This window comes from Solea senegalensis, linkage group LG4 (genome assembly GCF_019176455.1).
Source record: "Solea senegalensis isolate Sse05_10M linkage group LG4, IFAPA_SoseM_1, whole genome shotgun sequence".
NCBI lineage: Eukaryota > Metazoa > Chordata > Actinopteri > Pleuronectiformes > Soleidae > Solea > Solea senegalensis.
The window spans coordinates 2,178,470-2,201,486 of record NC_058024.1 but is presented as its reverse complement, the minus strand read 5'-3'; the positions used below and the strand labels follow the sequence as shown (position 1 = coordinate 2,201,486).

Below are 23,017 nucleotides of genomic sequence, written 5' to 3'. Positions count from 1 at the left end.
ATACTAAAACTGAACTCTTTCCTGCTGTGTCTACTGATTTCTTTAATTGTGTGATAGTTCAGGGTTTTTGAAGTGGGGTTGTATAAAGTACTCATATACATACAGTGTGTGTGTGCATGCGTGTGTGCTAGCTAATGAAAACATGGCTGTCGCTAGAGACAAAAGACTCAAATCAAGGCCAAAAAACGCAAACTAAGTAAGTAAGATTAGCTACAGTATGAGCTACAGTTACAAGTAAGCTAGCAGTGCTACAGGTAAGCTAAGAGCTACATTTACAGGTAAGACGATAGGTAAGCTAACTGTTGCATGTAAGTAAAACTACAAGTAAACTAACAGTTACAGGTTAGCCAAGAGCTACAGGTACAGATAAGATGACAGTAACCTGTGAGCTAAGTGGCCTAACAATTGCAGATTAGCTATGAACTGCAGTTACAAGTAAGCTAGCAGTGCTACAGAAAAGCTAAGACCTATAGGTAAAATGAGAGGTAAGCTAACAGTTATGGTTAAGCTAAAATCTGCAGTTTCAAATAAGATAGCTGTGCTACAGGTAAGCTAAGAGCAACAGTTATAAGTAAGATAACAGTGTTATAGTTGGGCTATAAGAGTTATATTAGATTAGATTAGATTAGATTGTACTTTATTGATCCCACAACGGGGAAATTCACTTGTGCAGTAGCATGCATGTTACAAAGGACAGAACAGAACAGAATGGCATGGATTATCTAAAGAAACAAATATTAAAATAAGATAAAAAATAAATAAAATAAAATAGAATAAAAATAAAATAAGATAAGATAAAATGAAATGAGGTATGCAATTCACATCAACACTATGTGTTTAGATGTGTAGAGATGATGTACATAAAATGACTGGTAAGCTAACTGTTGCAGGTAAACTAAAGAAAGTAAGGTTAGCTCAAAGCTACAGTTAGAAGTAATCTAAAAGTGCAACGGGTGAGTTAAGACCTACAGGTAAGCTAACAGTTACAGGTAAGGTAATGGCTACAAGTAAAGGTAAGATAATAGGTAAGCTAACAGATACAGGTAAACTGAAGCTACACTTGAGCTAACAGTTCTTGTCTCTTGTATCCGACGGTAACCGTGTCACCTGTGTTGACTTTGTATAACGTCACACAGATTTTATGAGGCGACTGCAGAGAACAATCCCCATGTGAAACGTCCCGCACTGTCCCTTTAATCAGCAACCTCTCATTTTCCACCATGAATAAACTTTTATCGGTGTTGAAGATGAGGGTCAGGGACCAGGCGTGGGTCTCCAGAGACTGTCCACAGGAATATAAAACACGGCGTTAGTGGTTTTTTTGACAGCCCGGAGTCTGAAGTGAGACCATTTTTTCGCCTCTGTTCCATTAACGACGTCCCGCTTCATTTTCACACCTGACAAATGAGAAGAGCAGGTTTTTTCACTCAGGGGCTTAAAATGTGTCAGCCCGTGTGAGCAACGCCGTTTAAATGTTGCATTAACCTTGTTTGAATCCATTGCCGCAGCCTCCTGACACTCGACCCCTAACTGCAAATGTAATCAGGTGATGTGTGCAGAGTAATCTGATTACTTTAGGGAGGCACACTCACGTCCTGCTCGGTTTTCACGCCTGTCACAGCAGCTGCTGCGTTAGTGGAAATGAAAACGCTGAGGAAAATCACCGGGGACGAATAAACAAAGTCTCCGGCTTCTCTGTCTGTTCCTGCGACAACAGTTTGTTGAGATGATTCAGAGCAAAGCGACGTCTGCATGGAGGAAACTGCGCCGTCAGCTCGGAATATTTTACAAAAACAGCTGAATCAAACAGAATGTTGTTTAAAATTAACTTTGAATAATGTGGCTGGAGATGCTTTAACTGCCCCGGTCTAACTTTTGGTTTATATATTCTTATTATTCAGAGTTTTATTCATTATGACATACAGGTCTGTAATATTAGAATCCTCTCTTGAAAGAGATTTTTAACTTCAGACTTAATCTTAATGCTTTCCAGATTAAGGCCCCTGCCTTAAATCTTGGGTCAGTAAGTGTGCTATTAACTATTTTATTACTTTTATTTAAAAATAAAAACTTTGAGTCCAAAACATCAACAAATGATTAAAAATCCATTACTGAAAGAAGAAAAAGTGATTACACTGATACATCCCACACCCTCCCGTCGCCTCTTTGACCAAAGCCCGCCCCCAAAACACAGGAAGTCAGTGGAATTATTAAATTTTAGCTGGTAATTTCTAATTTCCCTGCCATCAAACATGTGTTATATGTAAAATAACACATTTTGTGTTTTCCTATAAAAAACAACTACATCAAATAATAAAACTGACATTTAAAGGGAAACAATCCTCAAAGATGATTCAATGTTTCAGTGGTTTTAAACAGGAATGAAGCTGATAAACATTCATCTGTAAAGTTATTTGAGCATTTCTTGTCCTTAATGACTGAAGAGGGTAGAATATCAAACTGAAGCCTGAGGGTTAACGTTAGCATGACTTTTCCAAATGAAGGCAGAGAGTTGGGGTTAGGGTCTAACGTTGATTTAATGCCAGTAAGTGTGAAAAAGCTAAAATTAGCAGGCTATGGCTGATACATCCCACCCCATCTTGGCGCTCTGGTCAAAGCTCCGCCCCCAAAACATAGAGAATCTTGATGGCACGCTCCGCCATTTGTTCATAACGCTAACTTGTAGCTAATAGGATTATTTGTTTTGGTAGTATGGACAGGAGACTCTGCTCATCTATTTTTACAGAGCTAACGTCAAACTAATGTCAGCTAACATTAGCAGGCTATGATTGATAAAACCCACCCCTTTTCGGCACTCTGATCAAAGCCCCGCCCCCCAAACACAGAAAGTCTTTGTTTATTGTAGAACTATGAATGTTGATGGCACTTTCTAAGACATTTTTCAAGACTAGCATGCTAACTTGACTTCTAATTTCTTGTGGTGTTTTTTCATAAATAACAACAGTGACATCAACTAATCAAACTATAATAATGTGTAAAGTTTTTATAGCAATTTTTTGGAAGTGGACATTTTTGACTGTAATAAATCAAACTGAAACCTGAGCATTAAAGTTAGCATGATTTATCCAAATGAAGGCAGAGAGTTGGGGTTAGGGTCTAGCGATGATTCAATGCCAGTAAGTGTGAAAAAGCTAACAATAGCAGGCTATGGCAGATAAAACCCACTCGTTTTTGGCTCTCTGGTCAAAGCTCTGCCCCCAAAACACATAAAGTCGTCGTCTATCGTTAAACTTGAATCTTGTCTTCACTTATCTTCTTACTTTTTTTCCCAGACAACTTTATTCTTGTTGACTCTCAGGTGCGTGAAGAAGATTTGTGTCTCACAGACAAATTACACACCCGAGCTTTAATACGTGTTCATTTAACTGCAGCATGAGGAACGCAGGTGAAGAAAAAGCATCTCAACAGAAACCATATGCCAACGAGGGGCCCTCGTCTCCATGGCAACGATGCGTGAGTCATCCTAGCAGATACCCCGACCGACACGGCACTTACTGGAGGACTATACATTGCGGACACATACGCACACGTTTACATATGAAAACACACAAACACACACACACACACACGTGTATCGCAGACACTTACAGGTGTGAGAGGAAGACGAATCCACTGGTGTCTGTTCTCGCCGCTCACACTTCCTGTCTCTGTCTCTGAACAGTAAATCCACGGCGGCGGCGAGAGGAAAATCACAGCCTGTCAAACTACTTTACAACGTTCTGTGTGTGTGTGTGTGTGCACCCTTGCTTTAGTCTCCCCCTCTCTCTCTCTCTCTCTTCCCCCACTTTCCTCATCTTTTCTCTCTAAAGATATTGATGGTAAAATACACCAGTGTGCAGTGTACGAGAATCAGAGTCTGAGAGAAGGTGAGAGGAGGTGAGAGGAGGTGAGATGAGGTGAGAGAAGGTGAGAGAAGGTGAGAGGAGGTGAGAGGAGGTGAGAAGGTGGGAGAGAAGGTGAGAGGTGAGAGAAGGTGAGAGAAGGTGAGAGGAGGTGAGAGAAGGGGAGAGAAGGTGAGAGGAGGTGAGAGAAGATTAGAGGAGGTGAGAGGAGGTGAGAGAAGGTGAGAGAAGATTAGAGGAGGTGAGAGGAGGTGAGAGAGGTGAGGAGGGAGGAGAGAAGAGGAGAGAAGGTGAGAGGAGGTGAGAGAGAGATTAGAGGAGGTGAGAGGAGGTGAGGTGAGAGTGAGAGAGAGGAGGTGAGAGAAGGTGAGGAGGTGAGAGGTGAGAGGAGGTGAGAGAAGGGGAGAGAAGGTGAGAGAGGTGAGAGAAGGTGAGAGGAGGAGAGAAGGTGAGAGAAGGTGAGAGGAGGTGAGAGAAGGTGAGAGAAGGTGAGAGGAGGTGAGAGAAGGTGAGAGGAGGTGAGAGTGGGCGTTTAACAACACGTTATCATCCCGGTTTGTAAAAAAATTCATCCAGAGGATTATAAAACTTCCCAGATAATAATTCTGGGTTCCCAGAACGTTCCCCTTCCGTTAGTTCTCTATGTACAACCTTCATAGAACCTTTAGAGAACGTTCTCTAAAGGTTCCCAGAACATTACTTATGTACAACCTTCATACAACCTTCTAAGTAACAACCCGTTCTAAGTAACGTTAGAGGAACGTTACTTAGAACGATGCTACACGTCAGGTGCGAGCAGAGTCGCGGTGTCGGCCGGTCGAGGGTCTGATGACTATCTTTGGCGACGACTTCTTCTGTTAATACTCCACCTACTGGTGGGGCGGGAGTTCAGTTCGTGCATGTGACGCGACGGAAATTTGTCACGTGATGAGTTTAGATACAAAGTCAAGACACACAGACGCGAGCGACTCGAGTTGAAAAGTTTAAACTATGGTGAAAAATCACGCTAACGCGGCGGCCAATCAGCGTTGAGATTCTCAGGACCACGTCACGGACTTTGCCAGCGGCCAGAATCCGCTCATGATGGAGGGGGAAATGTGTCACTTGTGTGTGTGTGGACACTCAGAGGTGGAAACGTCGGTGCAGTTTCACGACAACAATGAAGGACTTCGCTTTGTGGCTGTCAAGTTTTGTACGAGAATCGACTGCGGACTGTCGTGGGTCTGAATCCACCCGTACCATACAGGTACTCTGGTACTGAACGGTTCCACTCAGTGGAAAATCCACAACAACCAACGGTGACAGGACAAATGGGCGTGGCTTCTTGTTGTTTACTTCCGGACATTTTTGGTACATAATTATATTTTATTTCGTTTTCTGCATCGGAGTCACTCTGATTCATCCTCTCTCTCTCGCTGACAGCACGTCAGCTGTAATTAACCACTTCATGATGATTGACAGACTGACGAGCCATGTGATTGGTTGTCTGTGTCAAAGCCGGCTCTATAATTAGGCTGATGATGGGAGGATGATTTGAGCCGACGGACTGTGTGTGTGTGTGTGTGTGTGCGTCACATCCACACTCTCCTCTACAAACACGGCGCCACCAGAGTCCAAAGGCCAGAGAAACACAGAGGTGGTGTTAAAACACTACGCTGAGCTGTCAATCAAACTACAGTGTCAACAGGATGGCGGGCCTGCAGGGGGCGCAATCACACACACACAAAACACTTTCTTATTTATCCGACTGAGGAACTGATTCTGAAAGTTATCATGTACAAACTAGTGTAGTGTCATTTATTTTTATTTTTGCCAAAATATGTTAAATGGGCAAAGAAACAAGGAAAATGTTTGTCTTAACTCAAACTTTTGATAGTTGCGAATATATATATATATATATATATATATATATATGTAACCTATTAGGGTTAGGGTTCGTCAAACTCGGCCTCGATGCAGGTCCAGTAGAACCACAGTTCCCAGTTCCTCTCACCGTGACCTCGTGACCTTCACCTCCTCCTCATAATCCAGTAAACGTCTGCGTCTAATTTAAATCTCACCCTCGTCTCCACCTTCGTCGTCGTTTTAAAAACTGCCCCTTTTTTTTTCTGCCCTCCAGTTTTTATTGGACGTCATCCATGAATCACAGAACCTAACAGCTGGTCAGACGCCCTCTCCACTTCACCACCGCCGCCGCCACCACAACAGTAAAATATTCAATCATCTCATTTCAGAGTCTGTTAAAATAAGGACAAATTAATTGGAGTGAAATGAAATGAAAACCTTATTTGTGTCTCCCACGATGCCTGGTTGCCCATGGCAACAGGACGTAAATCACAGAGTGATTGTGAAATTAAAATGTGGGAACACGAATCTATGTTCTGTTTTCTTTTGTACAATAATTTGAAAAACAGAAAATAAGGTTTATATTAAAAAATAAAGCTTATATTCTATGCAACATAGAAAATCTCAGTAACTGGTAGTGTTTGTGTTCGTGTGGTTGTGTGTCGTCTTCCTCCATCAGTGGCTCGCTCTCCCACACCAAACCCCATAGAGAAAATCACTGATTTTAGCTCGCAGGGACACAAGAGCTGCTGGTCTGCTGCTGCCTCGTGTGGTCACTTTGTGTCACTGAGGTCAATCTGAGAAAAGGATTTTAAACACAGAATTTTACAGAATAACACATTTGAATTTACTGATGGAGGCAGCAGTGGATCAACAACTCCTGTGTGCTGTGATGTTAAATCCTGTTAAATCACTGATTTTCTCTATGAGGTTTGGTGTGGGAGAGTGAGTGGTTTACAAACTTCAGTTTCCTGTCAAACATCTGTGTGTTTAGGTCCCCACAACATGAGTAATACCTGACACACACTCTCACACACACACACACACACACACACACAAACATCCATTGTTGTGTAAATTCCCTATGGCAGTGAGCAAAGGGCAAGAAAGAAACACACTGGAGAGAAAAGGTGTGTGTGTGTGTGTGTGTGTGTGTGTGTGAGAGAGAGGTGACCAGGAAAGAACACTCATGGACAGAGTGCATGAAGGACATGTCTGTGTTTGTCCACGTACATCTGTGTGTGTGTGAGAGCGAGAGAGAGTGAGAGAGAGAGAGAGTGACTGTGGGTGTCTCTCGCCCTTTTCTGCTCTGCTGCATTTGCATTTCTAAAAAACTTTTGTACCAAACATCCATTTACTGAGATACAGCCTTTCAGTGTGTGTGTGTGTGTGCGGTGGTGGTGTGTGCGCGTGTGTGTGTGTGTGTGTGTGTGTGTGTGTGTGTGTGTGTGCGTGTGTGTGCGTGTGTGTCACTGCATGATGTGAATACACTGAGCATCATATTGTGCAATAAAACTGTGGCAACGCTAGGAAGAAAAAAAAATATTCTCGCCCCTGAACAGAATACTAATTTAGTCAAATTGACATTAGTTTACATTTATTATGTCTTATGAACACATTAACGTCTTTATCTCACTGTGAGACAGAGACTGAAGTGTGTAAACTGCTCACTCTCCCACACCAAACCCCATAGAGAAAATCTGTGATTTTAACATCACAGCACACACGAGTTGTTGATCCACTGCTGCCTCCATCACTAAGTCCATATGTCTTATTTTGTTAATTCGCCGTTAGAAAACTTACATTCAGACTTATTTTAAGGACATAAAGTGACCACACGAGGCAGCAGTGGATCAACAACTCCTGTGTGAGGCGGTGTTAAAATCGTTGATTTTCTCTATGGGGTTTGGTGTGGGAGCTTCATTTCCGGTCAGAAAAAAAAGTCTGTTTAACACAATTCATTTGTAACAGATGATTCCATTTCCCAACAGTAGGGGGACCCCAAGAGAACATCCTATATTTTGCTACTTTTTGCGGGGCCGGGGGGCCCAAAGGCATTTAACCATCACAATGAGTCTGAAGCTAAAGAATTTGGTTTCACTTTTTATTGTTAATGTTTTTACAGTCGACCAAAAACGACCATGATGACAGCAGCTGATAAAAACAGCACCTCTGTAGCGTCCTCGTGTTGTAGATTGTCGCTGTTAACTCACGGCAGCAGCTGATTAGTACGAGTACGGTGGCCCTGGAGTGCCAAACACAACATTTAAGAAAACACTACACCATTAAAAAACACGAAAAAACCTTAATTACAAAAACCCTAACACATTAAAAAAACTTTACAACATTACAAAAACCGCTAGAATATAAAAAACACTACATTACAAAATGCTAAATATAAAAAACGCTACAACATTACAAAACGCTAAAATACCAAAAAACGATACATTACAAAAACGCTAAAATATAAAAAATGCTACATTACAAAAACGCTAAAATATAAAAAACGCTACAAAATTACAAACATGCTAAAATATAAAAACACGCTACAACATAAAAACGCCACATTACAAAAACGTTTATAAAACTCTACAAAAGTTAATGTTGTAGTGTTTGAAGCTCCAGGGCCACCGTCGTTTCGCCTCCTGCTCTAAATCTACAGTCATGAAGCTAAAGGTGAAAGAAGAGAAAAGTGCTGACTCACCACGTAGAGCTGTTTCCACAGTAACGCCCATTCCTGCAGCGTGGCCGTCACCTCGGTGACGATGGGGTCTTCAAGAGGAACCACCGTCTCATGAGGACTGTGAGGAGACAACAAACCTCATGAGTTTCATACACAGTGACAGTGCGCTTGTTTTTGACAGGAAGTCGACGCTCTCGAGCTCGACTGAGTCAGGCGGTCCGACAACTCGCGGAGTCCGAGGAAACATGCGGAGGAGAAATGATATTTGTGTTCATCTGACTCTGCCTCCGTAGGGGGCGCTGTATCTCTTTTCCGACAACAGTGCTGCAGTTTATACGTCGTCTACTTCAAACTGCAGAACACGTTTACACGACACGATTGTCTGAGTCCGACTAAACTTGGACTTTTAGTGATTTTCAAAGCGAGCAAACTCCAGGACACGAATCAGAACCTCGTGTCCCCGCCTCCACACAAACACCGCTACTGTTCACAAACATCTGTGAACTCTGTTCATAATAAATGTTGATACATGTTACATGTGGCTCAGCTAATAAAACATGGTAAACTTTGGTATCTGAAGAATGCCACGTTTTATTACGATGAGACAGACTTCACTCTCCCACACCAAACCCCAGAGAGAAAGTCATCGATTTTACATCACAGCTCACAGGAGTTGTTGATCCACTGCTGCCTCCATCACTACGTTCAAATGTGTTATTTTGTCGCTTCTGTGTTTGAAACCCTTTGTTCAGATTGACGTCAGTGACATAAAGTGACCACACGAGGCAGCAGAGGACCAGCAGCTCTTGTGACCCCATGAGCTAAAATCACTGATTTTCTCTCTGGAGTTTGGTGTGTGAGAGTGAGTGGTTTAAATAAATACACTCTACCAGTCAGAAAGAGTCGTCTAACAGTGGCACGAAGCCTTGAACATATTCTAAAGCCGTCACAGACTCAGACACGCTCCCTCGTTAATGTGTTTCCAAACTGAGTTCAGTCACAAAGTTGAAGTCGAGGACCTCAGTTCACCTCGACATGAAGAATCTTTGTGCGCTAACTCTCCTTCCTCTGTTTCCACTTCCTTCATATACGACTCTCACCATGGAGGAGTGAGAGCTGAGTCACTGCCTCTGCCCTGGAGTCTCCTCCTCCTCCTCCTCCTCCTCCTCCTCCTCTCCGTCTCATGACTGATTAATTAATAAAAGCCATTGTGCTACATTAGCTGCTGTCCCAGCTGAGCTGACGCTCACGTTAGTTACACTTGTTTCTCGGTGGCTTCTCCTCCTCTTCATCTGTATCTCTCTGTCTTTCTCTCCACTCACTCCGTTCCTCTGCGTCTCTTTCTCGTCCCTGTCCTGTCCTTCCCTCCGTGTCCTCTCCTACAGACGGACAGACGGACACGCTGTGCCTTTAAAAGGCCACCGCGTGAAGCAAGGTTAGATTTTTACAGATGTTTTTATTGTCATTAGACAGATTTTTCCAACAGGAAATGAACCCCGAAATCCTTTGTTCAGCTTCACCACAGTGACACAAAGTGACCACACGAGGCAGCAGTGGACCAGCAGCTCCAGTGTCCCCGTGAGCTAAAATCACTGATTTTCTCTATGGGGTTTGGTGTGGGAGAGTGATCAGAGTCTCCTGTGGGGAAAGGCTGCACGCACACACACACACACACACACACACACACACACACACACACACACTCTCTCACTAGCATGGATCCATTTGGCTTCAAGTCTTTTGTTCAAACTGATTTTATTTTGTTGTCACCAGCGTTTTTCATTTACTTCACATGTGCCCACGTCTCGTTACTCCTCAGCACAGGAAGCTCACACAGCGCAGTCACATGAAAGTAGCACAATAGTCTATAAATAAATATGTTACACAAGCACACTTCCAAACAAATCTATACTACGCCTTTAAAATGTCATCATTTATATTAGGGAGCTTGTTTTTTTATGTCACCGTAACACACACACACACTTCTGTGTCAGTCCACAGTTGCCCTGCAGGTTTACTGAAAACATTACAAGATTCACTAATTAATTTAGTTTCTGCCTTTTAATTAAACTCTTATGCAAATCAGAGGCTTTAAAAAAACATGTTTTCCTGATAACGACGTAAGCGTTGTCCTCTTGAACTCGGAAACGTGACTCAGAAACAAGGCGACCAATAACGTTAGAGAGATCGCAAACACGCTGTCACATGTAAACAAAACAGAAGTGACGAGATCGTCGGCTGCTGCTCTGCTGATGAGCAGCGCCCCCTAAAGGCCACGATGCGCTAACCCCGAGTAAACACGTGTACGACGCTGATGGACAAACAAGGAGGATCACGGAAAAGCACCAACAGAGAAGATCGTAGAAAACTTACCCTCGATTGGTGACGACGGCTTTCTTCAGGTGAACGTAGTCGGCGGGAAAAACTCCCTGCAGAGACACGAGAGGCAAAGATTTAGTGTCTCACATCCTGTCTCTCAGCCAGAGCTGACCGGCTAAATAAAGGACAAATAAATAAATAAATAAATAAATAAACGTGAGAAGCTTTAAACATCATCATCGATAAAATGTTTTTGTCCTTTAAATTTACACAAAAACAACAATATTTGGTGTCACGCAGGACTAAAAATAATGAGACGTGTCCTTGTGTCTTTTATTTTCTGGGAAACACACACGCACACACACGCACACACACGCACACACACACACACACACACACACACACACACACACACACACGCTGCATTTTTTATTAGTAACAGAGACCAATCGATCTCTTGTGTTTTGTCTCCAGGAAACACGATCCTCTGTTTCTGCTTCTTCACAACCAGACTTTGCACATTTTAAAAAGTTTTCTCTTCAACTTGAAGGTCAAGGGTTTGGTTCCCAGCCTCGTGTCCCTGGGCGTGGTCTCAAAACGAGCTCACGAGCGAATCGTCATATTACTGCAGATATTAACGTACGACTGGAGGAAAGTCAGAGTAGGAACTGATGTTGGGGAATGTATTGTGAGACGCACACAGAGAGAGAGAGAGAGAGAGAGAGAGAATATATAACATGACTGAAAACCGTCCGGTGTTCACTGACGATGTTTTTCAAATGGAAATAAACAGATCGACTTTCCACAGACACTGACTTTCCTCACGCTTGTGTTTACATTTAAATATAAATCAAATAAATAAAACAAAGTCACGTCTGCTGCTGCTGCTGCTGCTGCTGCTGCTGCTGCTGCTGCTGAACAACATGCACTCATCAATAATTCACGTGAGACACAGTGAAGGTTAGAGTGGAAGCTGCATGTGTGCAGCACTCACTGCAAAGACTGCTGTCACAAAACTGTCCCAACTTTCAGGGAAAAACCAGGATTCAAAGTGACGACTGCAGCTTTTTTTTAAAAAAAATGGATTTCTTACTTTTTGCCGTCAAATTTAATTGAAACTGTTCTTGTTTCTTTTCTTTTTCCTTTTTTTTTTTTACACAGCTGCACAAGAAAATATGGCATAAAGTTGAATTTAAAGGGCGTTGAAATTGAAAGAGTCCATGAAACAAAGTCTTTGGGAGTCGTTACAGAAACACAAAACCTTTGTTGGAAATCACACATAGAAGACGTTAAACGTTAAAGTTATCCAAAATCTATTGATATTCTTTATGAAACAAGGGACTTATTGAATAAAAACTGCTGTACACTTACAAAACAAACTTAGATCCTATAACTAAACTTCAGTAAAGAGCAATTTAAAATAATTCATGTTAGAAACAATATATAAATATTAGAAAATGTGTCAGTTTTGGGGAAAAGGTTATGGAATGAAATTGTGTAAAAACGTATTTAGGGTTAAAAAAAATGTTTGAAATGTAAAATATTTACAGCTTACAAAGCAAAATATAAACAGCACTGTAATTCTAAGTGCAAACGTACATTTCTGATTTTCAGCCTGTTCCTTTTCTATTTGTGTTAAATGAGCTTTTATTCATTCATTCATACATATGGTACCCAACATTTTGTACAAAGTTATGGTTCATAAGTACAGCGGTCAGCATTAACGCACTAATTAGAGTTCATTTAGCTGCAGCTGATGATTGTTGCGTGGCGTCCCACAGGGCTCAGTTGTGGGCCCACTTCACCTTTTAGCTCCATCTTTAAAGCGGCCATAGCATGGTCCTATCTCACTTATATGTGAGATATGGAGGTGTACTTACAAACATGAAGTCGTTTCTATGGTAAAAAAGCATCCTGGTCGCTATAAACGAGTCGATGTAAATGTCTCGTGCTTCAGACCAAAACCACACCCACAGAACACGGACTGTCTTGTGATTGGCCAATTACCTGGAAGTGATGTAATTGGCACGTCAGCTCTCAGACCCGCAGCTTCCTCTCTAGAAAGGCGGATGCACCGCTAGCAATTATCAAAACATTGAGTAATGTCGTAATCCCTTACGCATTTGATCTGGACCCAGAGTCAGTGACACTGTGACAAGTGAAAGACTTCTGCAGGACTTCTGCAGTAGCTTGGATAACGTTGTGGTTATCGAGATGATAAACACACATGCAAATGAAACACAAGCGTAGCGTGTAGCTTAGCCTGTAGCCAGCTATCGCTAATGCTAAACGACAAAACAAGCACACAAAGACGGTTATATACGTATTGTTGGCACTGTTCCTTCCTTTAGGTGAAGTTTGGTGCTGTGTCCTGCTTCATATTGTTACTTTCAACCGTAGAAGAAGAAGAAGAACTACTTGAACTTGTTGTAGCTGCTGAGCGTATCGGTTGTACGGAGCTCAGCAGCTACAACGAGAATAGTTCTTCTTACGTCACCGGATGTGCCCGGACTAGGAGGCGCTGCTGTTTAGAGGAATGGTGAAATTCACCAGTGACGTAACAAGTCAACGGAAGTGCCGTTCCGCTTCGTAGAGCTCCGGAAAATAATCAAACCCTGCACTCTCAGCAGTGGCTGAACTGATTGTTATGGACTTTTAGGGCTTCATAAACGAGGTAATGACACAGATACACACAAAAATGCAGCGTTAATTGGCACTTCCGGGCTATGTGATCTTTAAACAAACATCATAGTTTCTTTTCATTGTTTTGCTGATGATGTTGACACAAACCTTCTCCTCAAAGACTCAAAGAATTGTCTGGAGTATTTTCCACCTTAGATGGATTTTCATTTTCATGTCTCGACAAAAATAAAACTGTAAAATCATTTCTTTCAGATCTTTGAAATCTTTTGAATCGAGTAATCTTGGCATGTTCATTGACAATGTTTTATAAAATGGAAAAACAGATCAACTCAGTTGTTAAAAGCTGGGTTTTCTTTTACTAATGAAATGAATTCCATAGACACTGAGTTTCCTCGGGCTTGTTGCACTTGTTACATTTAAATAAAATCAATTAAATCTATAAAATTCAAGTTATAAATGAACATTCTTTGATTCCCAATCAAAATACGTTGAGAAAAGTCACTTTACGTTGTTCATTTTAACATATACATCATAAAAATGCAGTAATTGTGATTATTTATTTACAGCTGTTTAATTTCACCGTGCAGAGGCTGTGGTTGGTTGATTAGACGTTGATCGATTTGATCGATTAATCAGCCTGACGCGGCTCTTCGTGGCTCTCTCACTGACTGGCACACTAAAATGGAATGCGGCCATTGTTGCCGCTGTGATTCACACCCGTGCTTTTCCAGCTCGGACGCGTCGCAGCATCGTCACTGTTTGTCACCGAAGAGGCCAAGTGTGACAACAACTACACAATACACACACACACAACAATCGCACTCAAACACACACAAGCAAAAATCACTCAGCTCGTGGAGTTTCAGGAAAAAACATCATCATCAGTGTAATTTTTATTTCATTGAAGTATTTATTGTCCGAGTTGGATTTTTATTTATACTTTTAATTTACCAATAACAGAAAAAACATCCAGGACTTTTGACTGTTCATATATGAAATAATGCTGTGATTTTTAAAGCAACAGTTACGCTGAAACTCAAAAATGTAAACTTGGAAAATGTTGGCACCAACAGAGAGTTTAAATTTGAGGATATCTCGTTCACAAAATGTCCTCCGTCGGCACCGATCAGCTACGATTACTGTGACAAGAGAACTTCAAAAAATGAACTTCAAATTGAAATTAAATCATCTGAACTGCAGAGGGCAGCATAATCCATCTCAGAGTAAAACTTGCTGTGTTGGAAAGTGTTGCTAAGGCTGAACGAGGACTTTGTGAGGTTACGTTAGTGATTAAAAAAGTAAACGTTTGGAGTAGTCGTTTTTTGTAGTTAGCACTGAGGGATTCAACATGGCCGACAATGAAAATGTCATTTAAATTTCAGCAAAGAGATGAGCACCGACGATAAATTATACGATTCATCTCTAAATATTCTTTACTGACTGTAGAACATCTGACATAGCTAACTTCTGGCTGACTGTCTTTAAGCTATCTTTTAGCTGCATGATGGATGGATGCTAGGTAGCTATCTTAGAAGATAGATGATGGATGCTAGCTTGCTTACAAGATAGATGGATGGATGCTAGCTAGCTAGATTATGAGATAGATGATGGATGGATGGATGCTAGGTAGCTAGGATGGATGATGCTAGGATGGAAGGATGTTGGGTAGCTTGGATTGATGGATTCTAAGTAACTAGCTCACAAGATAGATGGATGGATGGACAGAATAAAGACAAAGACACCACTGTGGTCCGAGTGGTCAAGTTGAAACCTTTATCTAGAGAAACAACATGATTGTCTTCTCGAGCAGGACACGAGTCAAACAGCCAGCATCGCTGTATGTTTGCATTGGGGTCAGTTTGTCTCTGTGGGTCCATTACAGCAGAGAGAGTAGACGAGTCCATCATGTTTAAACGCAGTTAGAGAGACAAGAGACAGACAAATGTGCCGTCTCTAAATTTAAATGCTGCTTTTCCCTTTCACTGCGCCTCTAAATTATTCAGCATCTACACGGTTCAGTCCGTCCGTCTTAATGGAACGTCTGACGTCCTCTAACCTTTATGAAGACAAAACAACTTCAAACACAGCTCCTCTCTCTGTGTTAGCACACTGCTAACATTTCTGTTACTGTCATGATACACAAATTATTAAATATTCTCTACATAGATAGATAGATGTTGTAATATGATCGCTAGTTAGTGTCAGCTATCATGCTAGCTTTATAATTAAGCTAATTTTTAGCTGTAGGGTAGGTAGCTAGCTAGCTATATAGGCGATTAAGCTATATTTAGCGGTGTTATCACAGTTTGTTAGTGTCAGCAATCATGCTATTTATAATTCAGCAGATGTTTAGCTGTAGGCTAGGTAGCTAGCTAGCTAACTAAGAAATTTTAGCTGTATGAACCCTAGTTAGCGAGCTAGCTAATGAAGCTATTATACCTGCATAATGGATGGATAGATATTTTTCTTTAAACATTTGTTGTGTGTTTTTCAGAGCTGCTTCTCTCTCTCTCCATCTTCATCATCAGGTTTGTTTTTCTACACATAAATTCATCTCATCTCAGTTATTCCTTTATTCTTAGCTCATCCCTTCTTTTCTAATCTGTGGGGTTTTTTGTGCGTGTTAGAAGGGAAAATGAGGAGGACGACGACGGTGTAATTCCCACACAAAGCTGCGAGCAGGATCCTGCTGTGTAATTTCACGCAGTGTTTCAGGATGACGGTGAAATAACAGTGATCACATCACGAGCACGGAGGTGCAGGACTGTGCGCTGCTTCATCTTTTCTTCTTCAACAATGAGCCTCGTTGTGAAAAAATCACAGTGGAAAAGAAAAGTCAAAACAACTGTAAGATCCAGAGTGTTTCCACATCTGATTTAAAAATCGACTATGAGTCCACCTCTAGTTTGTGCAAGTCACTAAATGTTATCACTGATAAAATAGTCATTGTTTTATCTTTAAATATTGTTGTGAATACTATTGAATTGGCTGATGTTGGTTTTAAAATGTATTATCAACAGATATAAAGTTGAATAAGCTGCTACTTACTCTGGCGCCCTCTATAGATGCTATTTTTTATATATTTATATATTTTGCACATTGAAGAAAACGTATATAAACATCTGCTTTATGGGAAACATTAATTATGAACAACATGATGTTACAAGACAATAAATTACCTCTGAAATTGGGGGAAAATGTGGTATCAGTTATCGGCCAAAGCACCGAGACCTGAATTGTAGCTGCTACTGGCCGCTAACGATGGTACTGATCGTTAAGATGCAAAATAAAGCCACACAAAATAAGCCACTTTCACTTGTTCAAACTCAAAATACGCACTTTATTTTTGGCATGGTTCACAAAAAGTAACGTTTCTATGTCCAAAATGTAGCAAACAAAACCAAGAAACCACAATCCCGACTGCTCGCTTCTCCACATTATTAGCAACACCTGGGCTAATCAGCTAGCCAGGGTTTAAGGTGTTATTCACACAGAAACTGAACTTTTCCTACATCATCTTTTTTCTTCTCTTTTTAAATGATTGTGAAAAGCTGCGACACAGACACGTTAGTGTGAGTCACAGAACCCTGAAAACCTGTGTTTAAGTCAAACTTGCTTTTGAGTGTTGCAGTTTTCATACTTTAAAATGGCGGTTTATTGGCAGTCAATGTAAAACATTATGTGGTAAAGATGAGTTAAGATAATCCAGAATACTCAAGGAAAACTCTGCCACTTCTTTCACATTAAACACACGCGAGACGGTGGCTAAACGAATCTGCTGATTCAACATCAGTAAAAAGAATCAAAAAGAGCGAGAGAGCGTTTGTCTTACCTTCACGTTTGGCTTCCTCGTTGAAAATCCTCTGTACCATCCTGAAAGGAAACAAAAACATCAGAGAGTTAATAAATGTTAGTCAGCAGCCGAGTGTGCGACACCACAATGACTTTGTCACATTTTACGCACTGTACCTTTAAAAGGCTCATAAAACTCGACCTATCTTATGTTCACATGTTCACGTGTTTATCTCACTGTGAGACGTATGTGATTTTAACATCACACACACACAGGAGTTGTTGAACCTCTGTTGCCTCCATCACTAAGTTCAAATGTCTTATTTTGTGACTTCGGCATTTGAAATCCTTTGTTTAGATTAACCTCAGTGACACAAAATGACCACATGAGGCAGCAGAGGACCAGCAGCTCCTGTGTCCCCACGAGCTAAAATCACTGATTTTCTCTATGAGGTTTGGTGTGGGAGAGTGAGTGGTTTACAAACTTCAGTTTCCTGTTGGAAAAGTCTGTCTGACAGTGACACAAAGACGTGAACATGTTCTTATGGTGTTGTAGACGTGAGCAGGCGTAGATTTTATGAGGTGAGACTTTTGCTGGCAGCCATGTTTTCAGTGCAAAGAAAACAGCGACTATGTGCGAGAACTTCATAAAAACCACACTTTACTCTGAGAGCTTTGTTAACGTAACATCAGCTTGACACTGAGCCTCTTTGTGTTTACCGCAGGAGTCTAGTCCATGTTCATCTCTGTCATGTCATCTCTCTCTCATATTGATGAACTTGAGGAAAACACGGCGTTTCCCGAAGCGTGAAGACATTCTCTGTGTCTCTGTCTCTCGAGCTTAATTCCACTAGCGCCACTCCACGCGGACGGACGTCTGTCAAACGTTTCCCCCCGCAGCAGAGCGGCTGCCGCCACGAGAGCCGACTAAACTCTCAGTAGGAAAACCTTGACAGCTGAAAACGACTCGTGTCCAGGGAGCGAGCGGCGCAGCCAGATGTCGCCTCAGACTGCGGAGGACATCGTTTGTCTCCATCCGAGTGGAAACAAAACAGATTGTGTCCCTGAATTGCGGTGTTGTGAGGCTCGAGTGACCGCAGTCTGTCAGTGACAGTGAAGCCAAAGAGACATTTATATATCAATGTGAAGCATGTCATTACTCTGATAAACTCTCACTGCTGATAAACTGAATTAGCATTATATATACATATATGCATATATATATATATATATATATATATATATACACATATATATATACATATACATATATCAAGGTAGACATTCTGTAAACGGACTACTAGAACAAGGAAACATGATGATTATGTCATCTCAAAATCCACTGTCGTGTTTGTTTCTGCAATGCTGTCAATCAAAAAAGTGGCTCCGCCTTTCAGACAGTTCCTCCAATCATCATGCATAAGCTCAGTGTCTGCGCACACCCACTGCTCAATTGACCTGCAGAAATGACTAAACTACAACTAAAACAACCACAAAAACTGAAACCATGACTAGTACTACCTACTACTAAACTACTACCAGAGCACTACTAAACTGCTACCAGAACACAACTAAACTACCACTAAAACAACTACTAAAACTGCTACCATTACTACTACTACTAAACTACTACCAGAACATGACTAAACTACTACCAGAACACGACTAAACTACTACTAAAACTGCTACCATTACTACTACCTACTACTAAACTACTACCATAACATGACTAAACTACTACCATAACACGAATAAACTACTACCAGAACACAACTAAATGACTACCAGAACACGAATAAACTACTACCAGAAAACAACTAAACTACCACTAAAACAACTACAAAAACTGCTACTATCACTACTACTTCCTACTACTAAACTACTACTAGAACACGACTAAACTACTACCAGAAAACGACTAAACTACCACTAAAACAACTACAAAAACTGCTACTATGACTACTATTACCTACTACTAAACTACTTCCAGAACACGACTAAACTACTACCAGAAAACGACTAAACTACCACTAAAACAAACTACAAAAACTGCTACTATGACTACTACCTACTACTAAACTACTACCAGAACACTAAGACTACCAGAACACTGCTAAACTACTACTAACACACTAAACTACTAAAACTGCTACCATTACTACTACCTACTACTAAACTACTACCAGAACACAAATAAACTACTACCAGAACAGGACTAAACTACTACCAGAACACTACTAAACTACTACCAGAACAGGACTAAACTACTACCAGAACACTGCTAAACTACTACCAGAAAACCACTTAACTACCACTAAAACAACTACAAAAACTGCTACTATGACTACTACTACCTACTACTAAACTACTACAAGAACATGACTAAACTACTACCAGAAAACGACTACACTACTAAAACAGCTACTTAAACTACTACTATCACTGATGAAGGAAAAGCTGGAACAGTGTCATTAAAAACCCTCATCCTTTCATCCTTTAATCTTGTTGAAAAATCACGACACTTTGCTCAGCACTTTGTCACAATCTGACATGAATATGGAGAAGGAGACTTAATAACGTGAGCGTGTGATTAATAACCAGTGCTGCTCTCATTTATATGTTAAACACAACAGAAGAGTGTTTGTGAGGTTCACGTGAGGACGACACACACACACTGGTACACTGTTGTTGTTGTTGTTGTTGTCAGTTTATCGCAGGATATTTTAGTTTAGAGCGCCCCCTGTAGGTGGTGTCAACTTGTTCAAACTCCTTGTCAGCATCACATTTGTATCAGAAACCAGATTTGTTTACATTACATTCTTCATGAGTAAAAAGAAATGTCAGGACCTGTAGTTCTCATGGACACCAAAACCTGGAGACGTTTGTGAGTGGGAGGAGATGTTTGTTAATAATCCAGTTAATAATCTATCCTTATTAACTTGTGCCCCAAACGTTTAAAATAGCAGTTATTAAACCCCTTCTCAAAAAAGCGACCCTTGACCCAGATATTTTAGCTAATTACTGACCTATATCTAATCTTCCCTTTGTTTTTAAAATCTTAGAAAGGCAGTTGCTAATCAATGATGTGATTATTTGCAAATTAATGGCCTGTTTGAAGATTCTCTGTCAGGTTTTAGATTAAACCATAGCACAACAGCAGTGATCATAATATTCTACTGCAGAGATTGGAGCAGACTCTTGGGATCACAGGTGCTGCCCTCTGCTGGTTTAAATCATACTTATCTGATAGATTCCAGTTTGTTCATGTTAATTGTGGAGTTCCACAGGGCTCAGTGCTTGGGCCTATACTTTTTACCTTATATATGCTTCCTCTAGGGAACATTATTAGGAAGCACAACATACACTTTCATTGTTATGCAGATGACACACAGCTATATTTATCAATGAGGCCAGATAAAATAAATCAGGTTGTTCAACTCCAGGAATGTCTCAGAGACATTAAGTCCTGGATGACCTGTAACTTTCTACTTTTAAACTTTTATACTTGGCCCTAAACACCTCAGAGAAAAACTTTCTGACCACATTGTCACTTTAGATGATATCACCATGGCTTCCAGTTCCACTGTAAGGAACCTTGGAGTTACTTTTGACCAGGAAATGTCATTTGATTCACACATAAAACTAATTTCCAGAACAGCCTTCTTCCACCTGTGGAACATTATGAAAATTAGAAACATTCTGTCTTTACAGGATGCTGAAAAACTAGTTCATGCTTTTGTTACATCTAGATTAGAGTACTGTAACTCAGGATTATCAGGATGTTCCAACAAGTCTGTTAGAACCCTTCAGTTAATTAAAAAATGCTGCAGCACAAGTTGTGACAGGAACTAGAAAGAGAGACCATATAACTCCAGTGTTAGCTTCTCTACACTGGCTCCACCCACAGTTTAGAATTCAATTCAGAGAAACCTGGACCAGCTCTTAGTTATGCTGCTATAGAACTAAACTGCTGGGGGATTTTCCTGTGGTGCACGCACATTCACTCTGTCACACTCAGGGTATGAATATGACTTTTTATATGTCATTAACCTTGTCTCTTTCTTTCCCTAGTTTGTCTCTTTCCTTCCTTCCCTCACTCTCTCTTTGTGTCCTCATCTTGTAGGTTGCAGGATCCAGATCCAGTTTTCGAGGCTATTACTATCATACATATCATCACCATTATTATTGTGCTATAATTAAAAGTCGATATCAGTGTAATTTTTATCAACACTCTCTGCTGCTGCTTATATAAATTATTGCTATAAACATGTCATTATTGACTGTATAAACTTGTAACTTGATACAGCTGTTGTGTATCTGCTCCTGGTCTCTCTCTCTCTTCTGTCTCTACCTCATCTCCCTCTTGTCCTTACTCTCCCGCACCTCTCCTCTGTCCCCCATTTTCCTTTCACCCCAACCAGTCGAGGCAGATGACCGCACATCTCTGAGCCTGGTTCTGTCACAGATTTCTTCTTCTCTCCACTGATGCCTAGTGTTTGCTCATTGTGTGAACTGTTGGGTTCTCTGCTCTCCTTGATGTTGTCTATGTACAGAGACCTGAGATAATGTATGTGATGATTTGGTGCTATACAAATAACATTGAATTGAATTGAATTGAATTGAAGTTTGTGAGTGGGAGGAGACGTTTGTTTGTGAGTGGGAGGAGACGTTTGTTTGTGAGTGGGAGGTGACGTGAGTGATGTCTCCTCCCAATTACAAATGTCTCCAAGAAAATAGTCTAATAAATGTTTCAAATATAACGTTTTAATGAATTTTGTTGATATGTAAACAACCAGGGCTGCGACGATTCATCGTTTAATCGCGTATTCATTGTTTCCTAAATTAATAGTGAACTATTTTAATAATCAATGTATCAGTTTGATTTTTCTGTTTCAAAGAAATCACTAAAACTCTATTTGATGCAGAATTATTGCGTAATGTACCAATTCATGCACATGAATAAAATCTTGAATTCACTGAATTCTTGTTTTGTGCACAGCTGTGGCTCATGCAGCACATTCGTACTCATTATCAGTGAAAGACAACACTTCCTGTCTTCAGAGTCGTCCTCTCTGCGAGGACGGGAACAGATAATAACGTGGGCTTCGTTCCAGGCCATTACTGTGCAAGTCATTACTGTAAAGACGTGTGGACGCAGCCGCAGAGTATCACTGTGTTTTTACCGCGTGCATTTGTGATAACAGATGCGGACACATTAAGAGCTTTTACCCTGATCGACCGGAACTGTCTGCTGCTGCTGTTACTGCTGCTGCTGCTGTTACTGCTGCTGCTGCCACCGCAAAATCAAAAGAAAGTGCGTAAAATGATCAACTGATTGTCTTAAAATATGACTCAGTGCCAGAAATGCAAATTATTTAGGCAAACAATCAAATGAAACTCTGTTAAATGTGTATGTACAGATAAATACATGTACGATATATTATCACGATATTTAAGTCATGATATATAATTATATAGAAAAAAGTGATTTAGCCACCGCCCTCTACGGTACATTTGTTTTATTGAATAAACAAATAAAAACCATAATAATCCTGTTGACTGGAAACGAGCGTCTGAGCAGTTAAGAGGTTTAAAGGAACCACAGAGGATCAGTGAACAACTGCATCAACCTGTTCTGTCACATTCATTCACATTATTCACACTTTCACCCTAAGAAGATGTGATTACAGCAGCAGCAGCAGGTTACAGAAAGGTTACAAAGAGAAGAGGAAACATAGTATTTTCATTTTCTTCCTCGATTCCTCTCCGGTTTGAAAGACGGTTTTCATGATATCTGCACGTGTTTAAAACGACATTTAAAGGAAAAAACAAATCACCATTGTTGCTACTTAACTAGTCGACAGTAGAGGTC

General features: G+C 40.8%; 1 protein-coding gene across 1 annotated transcript in view; it reads right to left on the bottom strand.

Annotated features, from left to right (window-relative positions):
* Nucleotides 1–23,017, bottom strand: part of LOC122767913 (dedicator of cytokinesis protein 3-like) — an 86,520-nt gene that overhangs the window by 40,144 nt on the left and 23,359 nt on the right. The window contains exons 3-5 of the mRNA XM_044023484.1: nucleotides 17,186–17,226; nucleotides 10,765–10,820; nucleotides 8,413–8,509 (exon numbers count right to left, since the gene is read on the bottom strand). Coding sequence (XP_043879419.1) covers nucleotides 8,413–8,509; nucleotides 10,765–10,820; nucleotides 17,186–17,226 — 194 coding nt within the window. The remainder of the gene's footprint in view (nucleotides 1–8,412; nucleotides 8,510–10,764; nucleotides 10,821–17,185; nucleotides 17,227–23,017) is intronic.